The sequence below is a fragment of the Histoplasma capsulatum genome, genomic scaffold (assembly GCF_000149585.1).
Source record: "Histoplasma capsulatum NAm1 scaffold_11 genomic scaffold, whole genome shotgun sequence".
In the NCBI taxonomy this organism is placed as follows: domain Eukaryota; kingdom Fungi; phylum Ascomycota; class Eurotiomycetes; order Onygenales; family Ajellomycetaceae; genus Histoplasma; species Histoplasma mississippiense.
This window is the reverse complement of record NW_001813972.1, coordinates 497365-512939: the sequence shown is the minus strand read 5'-3', so window position 1 is coordinate 512939 and position 15575 is coordinate 497365. Positions and strand designations below refer to the sequence as shown.

Here is a 15575-nt window from a genome sequence, read left to right as displayed (position 1 = left end):
TCTCTCACACAGCTCGCTGCCCGCCAACAAACTCATCGTCCGTGAAATTGAACACGGGTTGTGCGGGAGGGTTTCACGCACCTTGCATCGTAAACACAGCCAGACACCCCAAGATAACCATGACGGCTAGTATGAGCTGGAGAGCGAGTTTGGGGCCGAAATTGGATTTTAGCCGAGGTGTTGCGATGTGTAGCGTGCCTGTAAAGTTCTGCTGAGAGGGCGGGTTGAGAGCGGAACTGGCATCGCTATCATTATCACGATCATGATTGTTATTGCTATTTCCAGCAACTTGCCGCCGCCACCGTTGTTTGGTTTCGGGGGTATCCATTGGTTTGCGTAACGTAAGATTGATAACCTGCGTCATGTAAAGTCTGTAGTAATGGTTAACGACATCGAGGAGCTTATTTGCGTTTTCTGCGCCCATTAATAACTCAGGAGAGGTGTCACCGTATGGTCCATGTATGATCTCGTAGAAGATGTCGAATGTCTCTGGACCGGGAGGCTGACCTTTCTGCGATGTACCTTTACTGTGAGTTTCCAGTGACGGTCGAAGAGGTTCTTGCACGCGAAAGGAGAACGAAGAAAACCCGTTTGTGCCGTTGGTTAGCAGCTCTATCGGTAGTGTATTTTTATATTTGGGTGGATCTGTATGATCGACGAAGCCTAAATTTGGATCTCCAGCGAATGTAACCTCGGTAGAGATTTTCTGGATTTCTTGATTGCAGATTGCAGCCGTTATATTGGTTAACGACGTGTGGTTGGCACGCATATAGCCAAATGCGATGCCGACAGATGGACAGCCAATTGGATTGTCTTGCCTTTCCCATATATCCACTAGATGAGCGGGATCCAGCGGTGGAAGATATAAATCGAATAGAGAACCAACGTAGCCTCCGCCTGTTGAGAACCCTTCAACTTCCAGATAGGTAAGATTAAACTCCGCAATAGTCACATTTTCAGGTAGGGTGGCAAGACAGCTGGGTGGCAGCTTTGCGCGCACGGCTGCTGTGGTAATTGTTTGGTAGGTCCCTTGATGTGGCCCTGGCCCATAAGAATTGGCCAAAGAGATATCGTCTGCTGTGAGGAGTCTGCAATTCAATGAGGGCCTCAATGCTGGAAGAGTGAACGTATAAGTAATCGGACTCTTGGGTACGTATTCGTCCCGATCCACGAGCCCAAGGCGAGCATTCGGTGCATCAACGTGGATTTTTGGCAATATAAACTCATTCCACGTCCACGGCGGTGTGGTCAGGTTGTGATGTCGAAGGAGTCTTAAGACTAAACCAGCATTTCCATCATTGGAACTGTAGTTTTTCAATGCCACATTCCAATGGTCTGTTCGGTAAGCAATCGCAGAATGCGATTGACGGACTGATGGGTCTATATTCCATAAACCGGAAATAACAATAGTTAAAAAGCTGGCCGCAAATGCTGCAATTGTCGATGATATTGCGCCGATATGGTTTCCTCGCACTGCATCCCAAAGAGCAACCAGAGGGATTTTTCCAAGAAGGTGCGTTACGATGCTGCGTCCTGCTGTCACGTTGCCTTTGCGGAGAGCCTCGAATGGTGCGAACATGGCAACGGTAAAGTCTAGGTTATTATAAAATGTTGCAATGATAACAGCCACGACAGCACAAAGATACTGTGGAACATATTTCCATTTTGCCGAATGTATGGTCATCAATCCTTCATTACTATTTGAAAACTGTTGCATTATCTCAAGCGCCGAAATAGCAAGCATCGGCATAATAAATGTCAGGACGAGCATAGGCCTCCTTGCAGCGAGAGGCTTCCAGAATCCACTTGCTTCGACAACGTGTTCATCGATAGAGGTGATGCTTTCTCTCAGGTCATAACGAGCAGTGATCCTGAACGATCGGTAAGTAGAAGTTCTGAATGTATAATTTCGAAGTTTGTCTCCGATACCACGACCCGATAGATGACCAGCATCCTGTAGCAGTGGCTGAAGCTCATTGCTTCCGGCAAGAATCGTAGCTTGTGCTGCAATTGAGCCGGGATCTCGTGACGCAAACTCAGACGGTCGCGTGAAGAGTATAATTACCGTTAAGACCGACAAAATAACGAAACTTGCAAGCATTACCCAGAGCGAATGAATTGTCACGTGCAAGCGGTCCTCAATATAGACGACCTTTCCAGTAATATCCTCAGATATTGGAACGAGTAGATTTTGTTGCGCAAATTGGGATGCGATGCCACCGTAAACTCTTTGGAATGCTTTGTTCATGATCTCGCCGTCAAGAAACTTCTCCAACGTAGCTCCTCCTTCTGAGCCTTTAACCATTAGTTGAAATAGCGTGTTTACTCCATCATTTGAAGGTAAGGTTTCAGGCTGCGGATTGATAGGACGGAAAAGAAGAGCGCCTGCTTTTAGGGACTGAAAAACTGCCCCACTGAGTACCGAACTTGATATTCCATCTAAATTCACTATACTCAGACGCTCGTTGGGGTTTTGCAGTTGAATTCGAGGTATCCCCGAATCATAGTGTTCATACGTCAGATTCCTTCGCATGACAGTATATTGCGGTTTGCACAAAATTGTAGTTACTTGTTTCACATCCCGAGTCCAGTGTGAGATATTCAGCCGCGGGGTAGAGCTAGGGGTAAATTTTTGGGAGTAACGGATGTCCGAAACGGTGAGTAACCAACGAAAATCGCCATTTTCATCATCAAATAGTGCAGAAGACTGACTTTGGGGATATCTCTCGGTGCAATTGACCCGTTGCATTTCGGCCGTTAGTTCACGTGGTTCGCATAGCTCTGTTCTTGGGTTCTTCATGTGCACGTAGACTTTAGTATAATTGCTGAACCCGAGGCGACATGTGGTCGACTTTATATCCAAGTGCACGACACCACCGCTAGTCACGTTCGAAAACTCATGAAGCGCAGCAGTTGGCTGGATTGAGGTGTCGGTCAGCTCACAGATCGGGAGTGGGACTAAGACGTCTACATCAGTAGACATGCTCGTCACATGCTTCCTTGCGGAACAGTTCTCGCGCAAATCAAATGTCTGATAAGAGAAACCATCCTTTGTTCCAGTGGGATCAGCCATTCCAGCCGCCGAGACACCGAAATATGCATAGATTGGATCTGGCGTAGAAGCGCTTAAGAATTCTTGTTGAGAAGCAAGAGCCTTTCCGGCCCAATCTCTCCCGTCGAGCTTTGTCTTCATGGTGAGCGGATAATATGTGTCTACTAGGGTAGTAGGTGTTGAGACTAAAAGTCCGGTAGAAAAAACCAGGGAAAGTTTTAACAAGAAAAATCCAAAAACGGAAGAGGCCACGGAATGATGACCTGACTTTATAGCTTTGAAGAAGGAGGTCACTCGGAAATCAGAGATGTAATCAAGAACCATACTTTTCGGTGCACTTGCGAGGCCCTTGTTCATCTCATGCCAGGGGTATGCGGCCCTGCAATGATAGTCCACTTGTCGCCAGAGGCCACCCACAATAATCAAAACTGCAGCAGGCGCAGATCTCCAAACATAGTGATTAGAAGTCAGGATAATTTCCAGCCCATTATTACGCTTCACGAAAAGCCAAAGGACAAGGAGCGCAATCCAAAGCAAAGTAAAAAGGATGATGAATCCAAACAGTGTCGATTTCCTGAGCCAAAAGGGGGTCCAGAGAGATGCGTCATTCCCGTGATGAAATGCTCTAGAGCTGGGTCGTTTGGAGAATATCTTTGGGGACGTTATTCGATTGGAGAATAGCAGAGCGTCATCAGTCAGCGCGGGTATAGGCACCGGCATGGGTACGGGTGAGGTTGTGGGTGTGGCTATGGGCGATGGTACGAAATCGTTCAACCCGGGCATGCGACGTGCTTCTTCTTGGCCAAGCACAGATTCCCACAATTCATCGTCGTCGGGATGTGAGAGAGGGGAGGGTCGTAGCGGCGTCAGTTCATAATCAGTCATCTGCTGTTCAGAACGTTCCCCAACAGCTCTATCCCCATCGAAACGCATTTCGACGCAAAACATGAACTGTGCGACAGCTCTTCTTCGAATAATTAGGTGATCACCAACCGAAGTGCTTAGAGCAGCGCACTGGCTGGATGACAAGTAGTTATTTCTGATATATTCGATGTAGGATGAGGGACCATGATGGGTTCGTATCGGAAAAGCCCTCCGATTTTCTATGGAGAGTGTGATTGCGATACACGATAGATCCCAGGTATCAGAGAGGATGGATCTTCAAGAAATGGAATAAAAGCCAGCTGGATTGAGTATTTTTCCCCCGGCCACAGCACGCCTCGCGCGCATGTTCATCTTTCCTTTTGGTTGACAGCACCTGGAAACTGGCTGCTACTGCACATCCTGGCAAATGGGTCAACTGTGATATCCAACTCAAGACTAAGTCGTCTCGGGGGGCTGGAAAAATATAAATCATCTCAGGCCAAGGACGCATAGGCAGCCCTGGGCGCTTTGCCATCCACGTCTCCTGGGACCAATCCCTCCCTGCGCTGGGCGAATCTGAAGTTACTCAGTCACGACATTGGTGCGTTGGCCAATGAGATGGCACGGGACAGTAACAGTGGCTGGATTCCAAGCAAATCGCTGGCAAGGCTTGGACGTAGGATGCATAATTTGGGTCATGGTCCGCATTTTTTCTCATAGAGGAAGGTCGCAGAACAAACGGCGCGTCAATTCTGCGGCTCTTCGCGTATAACTCTTTGCGAAGCGGTAACTCAGTGAGGGCATGCCGTTCTTTGCCTGTGTACGGAGTACAGGAGGTGTTGAAAGAGTAACTCCGTACGATGTGCAAGATCTTCGTGGTGTTGCGGCTAAAATAGGGGCTGGCTTTTTTGTGAGGCTCTGGTTGGCTTTCGGGCAACTTTTGGTTCCCAAGCGCTGGCCGTGGGAAGTGCTTGGCACAACCTTGACAATTCGATGCCCGTCCGTCTATTCAGAGGCCTTCAGGTTTCCAACAGCTCGCTCTCCAGATTATAATCCAAGTCGTGATTGTCTGCTCAAACCAAGGGAGAGACAGTACCGGCCGAACCCATCGCCGCCAAGTTATTCAAAATGAAGCTTCTTTCGAGGGAGCCCCTGGTATGTTGACCTCGGATTGTATTCGACCAGTGTACTGTGCTAGGCCATGAGTATTGGCAACACCCACTTTTCTGCCACCAAAAGGCACCATGATTGTGGCGGGAATTGTCAATATTTATGGCCTAGCACTGTATGTCCTACACCGTTCAACTTAGATTCATATCTTCTTGTGTTGCTCTATTTAAAGATACTTTTCAGCTGTCTACCCTAAGGGCTGTCGACGAAGATTGACAGAATATTACTATAATCTATCCCCAATGATCCTTCTTGCTTTCTATTCATGAATTTTCATCTGTCCTCGGTTGTTTCTTTCAACCTGCGCATGATTAAAGACGGTTAAATAACTCCCACAGTGTTTTGGTGCATACATTGACATGCCTCCTCCCTACAGATCCCAGCAGAGGCAAGATGGGTCCGCCTGATTAAGTCGACATACACGGATCCCGAGGGGGTGACGAGGACATGGGAGTCTGCTGAACGACAGGTACGAAGAATATGTTCCGCTGGCGTTCACTTTTCCAATGTCTTGCCATTTTTCTTTGATTGATTTTTCCTATTTTATCTTTATTTTTTTATTCAAAGGAAATCGAACCATTCTACCTTTTGCCTATGTATGTACTGTACTTCTTGGTCCTATTATGTTCCCCGATGATTTGCCTATGTTTAGGAACATTATGAGAAAATCCGGCATAGGGCAGTAGGGGATATGGCATTACTATTACCTGGCAAACGAAACAGGATCATTCGATCTTCTTGTTAACACCTTTTCCTATCGAGTTCTCAGACCAGGCCTAAAAACTGCCCAATTGATGGCGTCGGCATTGTCACGATTCTATCCAAGCCCTCGGGCCCAGAACTGCTGCTGCAAAAGCAATACAGGCCTCCGATTGACATGGTCGTCATTGAAGTGCCTGCCGGCCTTATTGATGAGGGAGAAACGCCCGAGGAATGCGCTGTGAGGGAACTTAAAGAGGAGACGGGGTATGTAGGCGTTGCGGAAGAGAGGAGCCCAATTATGTATAATGGTAGGCAAATTTGATCTGCATCCCCCCCCTCTCCTCTGGTCATCTCTACAGCACATATCCAAACCTGCGATAATATTTTCATGCCCCCTCTCTACCCGCCCTTAAGATTAACAATGCCCTCTCACATATAATCCCCCTCTAGACCCTGGTTTCTGTAATACCAACCTCAACATGATCCACGTCCGCGTCGACATGACTCTCCCGGAAAACCAAAACCCGCAGCCCCAGCTCGAAGAGAACGAGTTCATCGAGTGCTTCAGCATCCCGCTAGCAACTCTGTATGAGGAATTGAAACGCCTGGAAGCGGAAGGGTATGCGATTGATGCTAGGGTAGGGACGTTGGCGGAGGGTATCGAGTTTGGGAAGAAGTTGGGATAGAATGAAATGTATTCACCATTTCTCATTTCTGTCCATTGAAACTCATTTCCAATTATTTTGGGGTTTGGGGATATTACCCACATACTAGTAAGTATGCATTGGGCATTTATTGTGATTTTGTCCTGACGCGTGACATCACAAAACCTTCCAATGGACGATTTTGCAGAGCTGCCGTTGGCCTGCTCTTCTATTTCATCTTCTCAAAATGCAAAGGATCAATATAAATGATAGATAGACAATGACATTTCGATACTAGAGACTCCTGGTCTAAAGAGCTTCGCTTAATGTGTATAATTTACTTTAGCAGCCAACCATTAATGTGATTTCCAAGTGAAAGACTGTTAGCAAAAAATTATATGATAAAAGCTAGACCTCCTTTGCCCTGCAAAATATAGCAATGACCAGCAGTACATGCTTGTACATGTATATGGACCCTCTTTGAGAGAGGAACAGCCCATCCCCCACCTGCCCGTGTACCACTTACAACATTCCCTCTTCCTTCAGCCCCCAATATAACGCCCAAGCTGCCAACATCTTCCCATCCCGCCACGCCTCCTTCCACACCTCTTCCAACCTTACAATCTTCAACGTAATCTTCTCCCCATCTTTTCTCAACCCCGTCAGTTTCCCCTGTAACTCCTCAATTTCCCTCCTAGGTATGCGTTTCTGACATAAGAAGAGTGGTATGAATTCATCGCATCCGCCTGGTGACGGGTATACACCTGTCTGTAACCTTTCTCCATTTCCATTGGTATCTCTTCTTCCTTCGTTTGCTCCTTCGTCACCTTCCGTTTCTTCACCTGCTTTTTGTTTTCGCCCACTTTTCGGCAAGCTATTGACGAGTGCGGTTAGATCTATAAGTTCGTTCTCTGGTATAATTAGGCCAGTTTCTTCCTGTATTTCTTTCGCTGCACCGCCGGCGAATGTGCCGCTGTCATCAAGCATCCCTGCTGGTATTTCGGGGAAGGCAAGGGAGCCGGCTGGTATACGGGGCTGGATGGTTAGGATGGCATATTTATCGGCTTCAGAGTTTTGGGGGGTATCGCTTGGTTGGAGGATTAGCTACGTATGAACGAGTAGGTTTCGGGTTAGTTTTAATGAGAAAATTGATTGATAGTAGAGCATATCAATGGAGTAAATTTGAATTAGGAATATAATATTCCATATCACACCTCCAAGTTATCATGGGCATATTTTCGTTGATCAAAACCTCTCTTGCTCCAAAACAAATGGTTGAAGAGCATCGTCGAAGACCGTCAAGCACTCACCAACACCCCAACGCTCCCACCTCTCAAAAAGACACTTCCTGGTAGCTTCTCGCCATTATCATTGGAAACATCAGCCTTCAATTTTACGAATCCCAAGCAATTGCCGCCAAAGAAGTCCGCCGCCTGTATCTGTATACTGCGCAAGATATAGGGAGCTGCATGGAATTCATGGGACGGATCAGCCTGTCTGGAAAGCGAGTGTTGTAATGTCGACAACCAGACTTTGAAGGCTGGGAAAGTAAGTAATTGGTCCTGCGAAAGATTGGGTGTTAGGCTAACGAGCAACTGCGGGGTGCTGTTTGGCAGAATGAAGGTCGACATAATCCTCTTGGGGAAGCTAGTTGGGATATGGATGGTTCGTGTGAACCATGTCATGAGAGGAGAAAAAACGAGGTTGGATCGCGCAAACATGAATCACCAAGATTTTCCTGTATCAGAAGAGTTGCAGCTGTTTTCCTGATGATATCATTGCTGAAAAAATTCAAGAACGTGAGCATGATGTGCATGATAAAACGAAATACGCAATTTTGAATCCTTGTCTGAATTTTAAATTGAATCTGCATCATAGACAGATGTTAAATATGCGGGTAGTTAGTGACACAAAGCGGAGCAACTGATAAATACTGTCATAAATACTGTCTTTTTATCATGTAATGATCAGAGTTATCATAGCAAATTCAATATTCTTTCGATATCCAGTATTTGGGTCAATATTCGGACATTCCATCGTTCCGACAACAGTCTATTCCATGACCAAGGACCACCTAGAACTTGATTTGCCTTGGACCAGTTGTTTCCAACACCATCCCTTCCTCCCAAAACTGCTCTTAACCCAACACTTGCAGCATGACAATGATCATGAACTGGGACCATCCAGCGGAAGTGTCATCTGAGTTTGGCGAGAAGCTGGCTCATATTTCTATCGCCCGTCCTACCACTGCAGCTTGCGAGTAAACACCATTCTGACTTGAACAATTCAAGTTTCAAGTTTCACCACCGGAGCTTTCAACATATGCTCCTCTGTCACGTTTGGAGATGGATCGGTGAGGTTTCTTGGTTTCCTGATTTCCCCCCCATTCTGCATTGGAGCCGAGTTCGCTCAGAAACGACTCTCGATGAGGTTGTTGTGACGAACCTTTCTCACTACACCTGGTTTCTTGTGCGGGTTTCTGCGTGGTCACAACGTTGGTTAAAGGCACCTTGCTATCCAAATAACTCAACGACCTTTCTATATCGATTGACTTGAAAAGCCCCTACCGGGGTATAGCTGAAGCGGTGCTGGAACGTTCGAAGGCAACCTTCCAGAGCATTTGTGCAATGCAACGCAAAATGGAGAAATATTGATAAGCGACCTCGGTATGGATGAGCTCATGAGATTGGAAATCTTCCTGCTAAAAAAAAAAAAAAAAAAAATATGAAAATAGGCGTCTTTCAACAACAGCCAACTACTTTTGGGTTCTATAAACTAGTTCCCTAGCAGTTTCTTCATTTGCAAACTAGCACAATGACGCTGTGGAAAAGAAAACAAGCAAGGTGCTTAGAAAAAAAATACTGAAAGATGTCCTTCTGAAGAAAATAAAAGAGAGAGAGGGATAAATAAGGATAGAGATAAAAGCAGAGCATTCAAGATGGAATTGGGTTCCTTTCCACCTCTATTCTGATGATATTTAGCCATCAAATGTCATTCATTCTTCTTGCTCAGATCTTGTAATCATTGGGATTATTGACTGAGAAGTTGCCTATTATGATACCTATGAGGTTTACCTGTGTGGAACTATAGTGGATTCCATTTGAAAGATGAGAAGAATGGGGGTCGGATGTGAATGCCTTAAATACTGATGAGAAAACTGATATACACCCAAGCTCCAAATATATCTTGAGGTCCCCTGATATTGTGAGAACGCGCAGGTGCAGAATGAGAGCCGACAGGTTCACAATATCTATCAGAGATCGTCTGGTGAGAAGTATTCTGAGTGTCTGAGCCTCTAGCTGCCTCCCAACCTTGTACTTGTTCACTTTGTTTACTTATCATACGATCTGTTAGTTTTCGGCTCCCTTGCCCTCCTTTTCCACATCCTCCTCGGGTAACATTCTGGATGAGCTGGATCATGGTGTATGCACCATGCAAGGGAACAACTGTGTGGACATCCGGGATGTCTATTCCAGTGCCTGAGTCCGAAATGCAGACAGTGGCTTTAAGCTGGCGACTTCGAAGTTGATTGATCAGCCTTTCTTTGTCCTGTGCTACTATGTCACCATCATAGAAACGTAACTTCAGAGTTAACGTAATCGATAAGCGAGCGAGCCACATAAGCAAGCGAGCCACTTCCCACCTGCCATACAACAAGAATGCTCTTCAAGTCCTGAATACAACCCAAAATTAACAAACTGATATTATCATATTTCCTGTACGCTTAGAGCATGTACGGGCAGTATGCCCAATAATCCCACATACACTACACTGTGGTGCTGCACGTCTTCGTGGTTGGGACTCAGCAGCCTCAACCACCCCTCTTTCCCTTTTAATTGATGCTTCGTACGCGATCCAAGCCTTCTTCCACCCCCAAAGCTCCCTCTTGGGCTATATATGTACGGCCTCTTTCTCGTTTTCTCTTTTGTTTAGCATTTGTAGCCCTTAACTCCCTATTTTCAGCTGCTAGAATAGCAGCACTATGCATTGCCATTTGACATCCCTTGACCAGCTGATTTAGGGCACGATCAGTTGGGCTGGGTGGGCTCTGCGTACGGTGCTTAATATATCCTTTAACTTTCTTAGTCTGCTGCTCTAGCTGGTGTATATTATGTGGTGTAGCAGTGGCCCAGGAGGCCTGAGAGCTATGAGAGGTCCCAGGTGGGGTGGGGGTATGCATTGTGGTATTAAGGCGCGAGAGAACCTGCTCAGGATTGTATGGAACCAGCCCAGCTGCCCTGAAACTGCTCTTGATGTTGTTCTCAGTCAGAGCCTGCATCTGAGCTGCAGGGATATAGGGCCAGAAACTCCTCCTTTGTCAATATGATTGATCCCAAGCCGCATCTGATCTCCACCTGTCGTCCATATGCAGTCTCAAGGGGGAGAAGCACCCAACATCCAGTGCTGAAGAAGATGAGAGGAATGTGGTGGCATGTAGAGAGCAATGATCTGATTCTCAGAGCAGAATTGATCAAATTCAGCTGAGGCATGGCTTCGGTGCCAGTCTAGAATCAGCAGTCGGTATCTGCCCTTTGTACGGGGTAGAGTCTCCTTGTTGAACACCTCTTTCAGCCAGTACAAGCCCAGCTGGTCAGTGGTCCAGCCATTCTCACTGACTCCAATCACCCAGTCATGCGGCAGCCCTTCAGTCTCATACCAAGAGGACTGATGCATCTTTCCCTTGAGGATAATCATTGTACGGAGAGCCCAGCCCATTGCATTGACCCCAGCAATAACAGTCACCCATTCCCGATCTCCAGGCTGTACAAGCTTGGGATTCCTAGCTCTTTCAGATCCAGTCACCACTCTGACAGTCCCAATAACCCCCATCTGAAAGCCTGTCTTATCAAAGTTGTAGATATCCTCTTCCAGAATCCCATACTTTGCAATGGTGTTTTGTACAAGCTTAAACCACCCACGGATAACCTCAGGATCCTCACATAGTGCACGTTGATGGTCGTACTTGCGGGAGAACTTGGATTTCAGCTCTTCATAGCGATTGACAAAGTTTCGTACCCAGCATTCACCCACTGTGGGTGAGGGGTTGATTCCTCGACTGGCAAGAAGGAGATTGGCCATTTCTCGTACAGCTGCAACCCGGGGTGGCTGACCTCGCTCATCCATGGCTAGAATCCATTGAACAAGTGATTCTTCTTCTGTAAGGCTAAGTTTTCGGTTCTTTGGGGGAATGTCCACGCGTGCTGTACGACCAGAGACACGGTGAGTGAGGGTTGAGCGAGGGACATCATACAGCTTTGCTGCAGCTCGTATGCTTGAAATTTGATCATTTTTAAGTGCTTGAATGGCTAAAAGAAGCCTTCCTTCTTGAGCAGAGACTTTATTTCTTTGAGTGGTTGACATTTTTGTTGAAAAGCATTCTTGTTGTATGGCAGGTGGGAAGTGGCTCGCTTGCTTATGTGGCTCGCTCGCTTATCGATTACGTTACGTTAATTTCCTTAGCAAAGATTTGAACGCAACGTATACTAAGACGACACTAGAGGTTAGCGACATCCTAACTATATAGTTTGAATGTCGACATAACCTCAGCGTCGGAAACCATGATTGCCCTTTTTCACAAAATTCGGATTGACGCAAGGGACACCGATGACTCGACAGCCGTTCGCATTCCGGACATCTACGCCGTCTCGCCTCCTGTCACCGAGTGCGCCTTGTCCCCTAAAGCTTCGTTGGCTTCATGATTGGTCCCAACACCCAAAACACCAGCGCTCCTCTTGGCTCCAAGTTGTTCAGGATCCAGACTGTGGCACATCATTTTTTCTGTGCTTTGTCGCTTCTCTATCTTCTTAAAGACTAAGCGTTCGATAAGCAGTTCAATGGGCGCTTTGGCCCATGTTCTGATTTGTTATATAATCCCTGTTACTGTAAGTTAACTGGCCATATATATTGTGATTCAACCTGCATATGTACTTACTTATGACCTAGACAGGATATGTGATAGCGCTCGTTCAACCACACGTGTTTTGGTTCTCCATCTTTTCCCTGCGACGGACGTGGAAGCTGCTGGTATAAATACGGCCTGCTCGACACAGAAACTCGCATTAAAAGTATCGTCTGTCCTCTAGCCGATATCTTGAGGTATGCCAGCGTTTCGATATCATTATCCATAATACGAAGAATCCCAAGCAACTCCTGCTAAGATATAACAAATATTATTGACCATCGATCGCTCTAAGAACTTCAAGTCTGTTGAACCAGGTCTGAGTAAATACCCTTACTTTTCAATCACAGACAGTCTATAGGTCTCTAGGCAAGACAGTGCTCACCGATTCATTCATCACACATCAACATGTCTTTCTGTCTCCCACCCGAACAATTCGACTTCTCTAGTGTTTATACCGAGTGCTACAGATTAGGCTATAAGAATCAGGTCAAGCGTGGAGAGGTGTACGGTATGCAGAACTAGATCTGAGTGAGATCAAGGTCCTTTTATTCTTTGATTTGATTCATGTTGTGAATGGAAATCTTTTATTTTGTGATAGTTACTGTATCTATCTGACAGGGATTGGATGTTTTCGTGGCTAGCCTAAATGCAAGGGTATTACATTCTTTCGCCTTGAGAGATATTGAGTTTGTGTAGCTAATCCTCTATAAGCCTTTGTGTTCACTATTTTACTCTGTAAGAACATTCTTTTGAATTCAAGGGCAGCCGTGGGATTCGCGAATATGACATTCCTAACTAAATATGTAAAGCGATGCGGCGAAACAGCTGACCACGTGAAACATGAGCGAGACCGCAAAGGACAGCCGTGTTAATATAAGGCAGGGCAAGCTGCTTCACCATCAGTTTTCTAACCTACTGCATCCCCTTCACATCAAATTTGAGATTTCAGCTTTGTTCTCATTCTAACCTGAGCTCATATATATTGTAAGCTCGTGAAAAAACCGTCTATACCATGTCTTGCACTAATTATATTCTGGAAGACGACGATGCATTTGTTGGATATAGGTGGTCCTGGCAGAAATCCACGTACGCTGTGTCAACTCCCTAAATTCTGTGTGAAACGTTATTCTGATGCATTCTTTAAAGTCTTAGATTGAAATGTCGACAATGCAGCTGCCCAAAATTGGGACAATTGCTGGTATAAATGATGCTGGCTCGTATCGTCAAGGCCCTATACCAGGTCTGGGCGGCCCTTTCGAAACAGCTGCTGAGTTTTTCAGGGCATGGTCTGCTAAAGTTAAATGTAGTCTATCGCAGGATCAACTGAAAGAAGCCGCCGGCTCATTCGCCAATGAACTATCAGCCTCCGCCTCATGCTTCAAGCAATTGGTCAACGATTTAGCAGGAGGATTATCCATCCATAACGACGGTCCATTCCCATTATGCCACGGTGATGTCGGTCATAACAACATAATTTTTGACGACAAATACCGCTTACTTGATGTTATTGACTGGGAAGGGGCATTCGCAGGCCCGTGGGAGATATCAGGCGAATTCCCATTGACCCTGTCTATAGTCCCTCCTGTTATGGATGTACCATGGAATTACGATGAGAATGGTCTTCCAAAGGACGCAAAGGATAGGCAGCGACTTGTGGATCGGGAGGAGTACATTGCAATGGTAGCAGATGGAGAGAGACGACGGGGACTGGTAGAGGGATATAGCTTATCATTGGCGTTACGGGATAGTAAACGGCAGTATTTAGCATCTGCCATGAGACTGTACCAAAGAGGTAAGCCAGGGTGGTACTCAAAAGTGATGGAATGTTTTGCATCACTTCCTGAGGTGGCGGATGAATAATGTTAAGCAGGTCCTGATTACCGATTTCCATCGATGTAACTGGATCAGCGACTGATGCATATGTGACCTGGGTCTGTAAAGAGAGACTATCGTACACGACCGGAGAACAGGAGTTAAAACGGGTGCGCGTTGTTTGAATTACAACTACATACCGGAAGGACTAAGTTGTGCATTGCCAGCAGACGAGTCCAAATATATGTTAAGGGAGCTAGTTCCACTTCAAAATTAATGCACAGGGTGTAAAGTAAAAGGCCAAGTATACTCCGTACAGAGGTCGTCATTCCAATGTCTATGCCGCTTAGTGGCTTTCAGTCGGTCTTTCTAGCCTCCGTAGCGAGACCGTCTGACAGAGTGAGATTGAACTTTGTAATAATAGTTGGCTGTGGGAATCCGCATGCGTGATGCCAAGACAAGAGTTGGTTAGAGAGCCGCCGTAAACGGCCTCCGAAGTGCGCTCTTCGGCTGCTAACCGTCACCACAGGGGAATAAAGGTTATATTAGTTAACTATAACTTTAACTATAACTAACTTAAGTTTTTACTAATAACTAAAAAGAAAAAATTCACCGCTAGAAGTAGTGTAGTTTACAGAAACTAAGAGATTAATATGTATTTTTAATAGAAAGCTTTGTATTACGATATTCTCTATATTCAAATTTCTTTATCACCTCATTATAATATCTATATCTCATAATGTATTGAAGATCATAGGTACTCTGTATAATGTGCACCCATCCAAAAGATACAAGTTAACATTGTATGGTGTGGCGATTAAGCGAAGACATGACTAAATCTGCTATGTACAGTGGGGGAGTTATACGTACAATTAGCGGCTCGGCGCGTCAACCCATATTATTATCCCTGGTTTCAACCTGCATTTCTTTGCCACCAACCCCCTGATATCCATGCTAGCTTTTTAAAAAATGCCAGGCAGAGGTCCAAATGTCACTCACATCATTATTCAACATATTCTTCTATTATATGAGCAGAATTGTACATTCTCATCTATTGTCTTCAGTTTGAAGATACCCCACTCTACTATTTCCTCTATTATCTATTATGAAATGTATTGAAAGAATTCTTTAATCAGTTTTAAAAAGAAATTTGACAAATCTTCTAAACTCTCTGTTTATGATGAATGCTGACTAATACACACTGTGGATCAAAATCCATTTGATTCTTTCATATCATTTCAATCATTTTTAAAGTTTACTCATTTTCTTACCATCAAAACTATTCAATTATATTTCAAGAAGAATAACAGAAATATCATTCAATCTTGTTCAAAACCCTTTCTAAAATCTCTACACAAGTAAAATCAGTGGAAATTCTGTTATGATCATGAGAATTGACATTTATAAGATTGAACCTGTGCAAGCTTTT

At 45.3% G+C, this 15575-nt stretch overlaps 5 protein-coding genes across 5 annotated transcripts in view; 2 read left to right on the top strand and 3 right to left on the bottom strand.

The window, feature by feature from the left end:
* Positions 1-3193, bottom strand: part of HCAG_08407 (predicted protein) — a gene marked incomplete at both ends in the record, with an annotated part of 3700 nt that extends 507 nt beyond the window's left edge. Inside the window, one exon of the mRNA XM_001536575.1 lies at positions 82-3193. Coding sequence (XP_001536625.1) covers positions 82-3193 — 3112 coding nt within the window. The remainder of the gene's footprint in view (positions 1-81) is intronic.
* A 1851-nt stretch (positions 3194-5044) lies between these two features.
* On the top strand, positions 5045-6474 carry HCAG_08406 (ADP-ribose pyrophosphatase; the record flags this gene model as incomplete). Its single annotated transcript, XM_001536574.1, has 5 exons — positions 5045-5071; positions 5115-5201; positions 5463-5555; positions 5856-6096; positions 6239-6474. 5 exons carry the CDS (start codon positions 5045-5047, stop codon positions 6472-6474), a joined length of 684 nt encoding a protein of 227 aa, XP_001536624.1.
* Positions 6475-6954: 480 nt separating this feature from the next.
* Positions 6955-8248, bottom strand: HCAG_08405 (predicted protein; the record flags this gene model as incomplete). The annotated part of the gene is made up of 3 exons (XM_001536573.1): positions 6955-7536; positions 7743-7972; positions 8161-8248. The coding sequence occupies 3 exons, from the start codon at positions 8246-8248 to the stop codon at positions 6955-6957; spliced, it is 900 nt and encodes a 299-aa protein (XP_001536623.1).
* A 2212-nt stretch (positions 8249-10460) lies between these two features.
* Positions 10461-11793, bottom strand: HCAG_08404 (conserved hypothetical protein; the record flags this gene model as incomplete). The annotated part of the gene is made up of 2 exons (XM_001536572.1): positions 10461-10480; positions 10824-11793. 2 exons carry the CDS (start codon positions 11791-11793, stop codon positions 10461-10463), a joined length of 990 nt encoding a protein of 329 aa, XP_001536622.1.
* A 1381-nt stretch (positions 11794-13174) lies between these two features.
* Positions 13175-14699, top strand: HCAG_08403 (predicted protein; the record flags this gene model as incomplete). Its single annotated transcript, XM_001536571.1, has 6 exons — positions 13175-13201; positions 13400-13420; positions 13508-14126; positions 14276-14316; positions 14571-14609; positions 14676-14699. The coding sequence occupies 6 exons, from the start codon at positions 13175-13177 to the stop codon at positions 14697-14699; spliced, it is 771 nt and encodes a 256-aa protein (XP_001536621.1).
* Between the last annotated feature and the right edge of the window lie 876 nt (positions 14700-15575).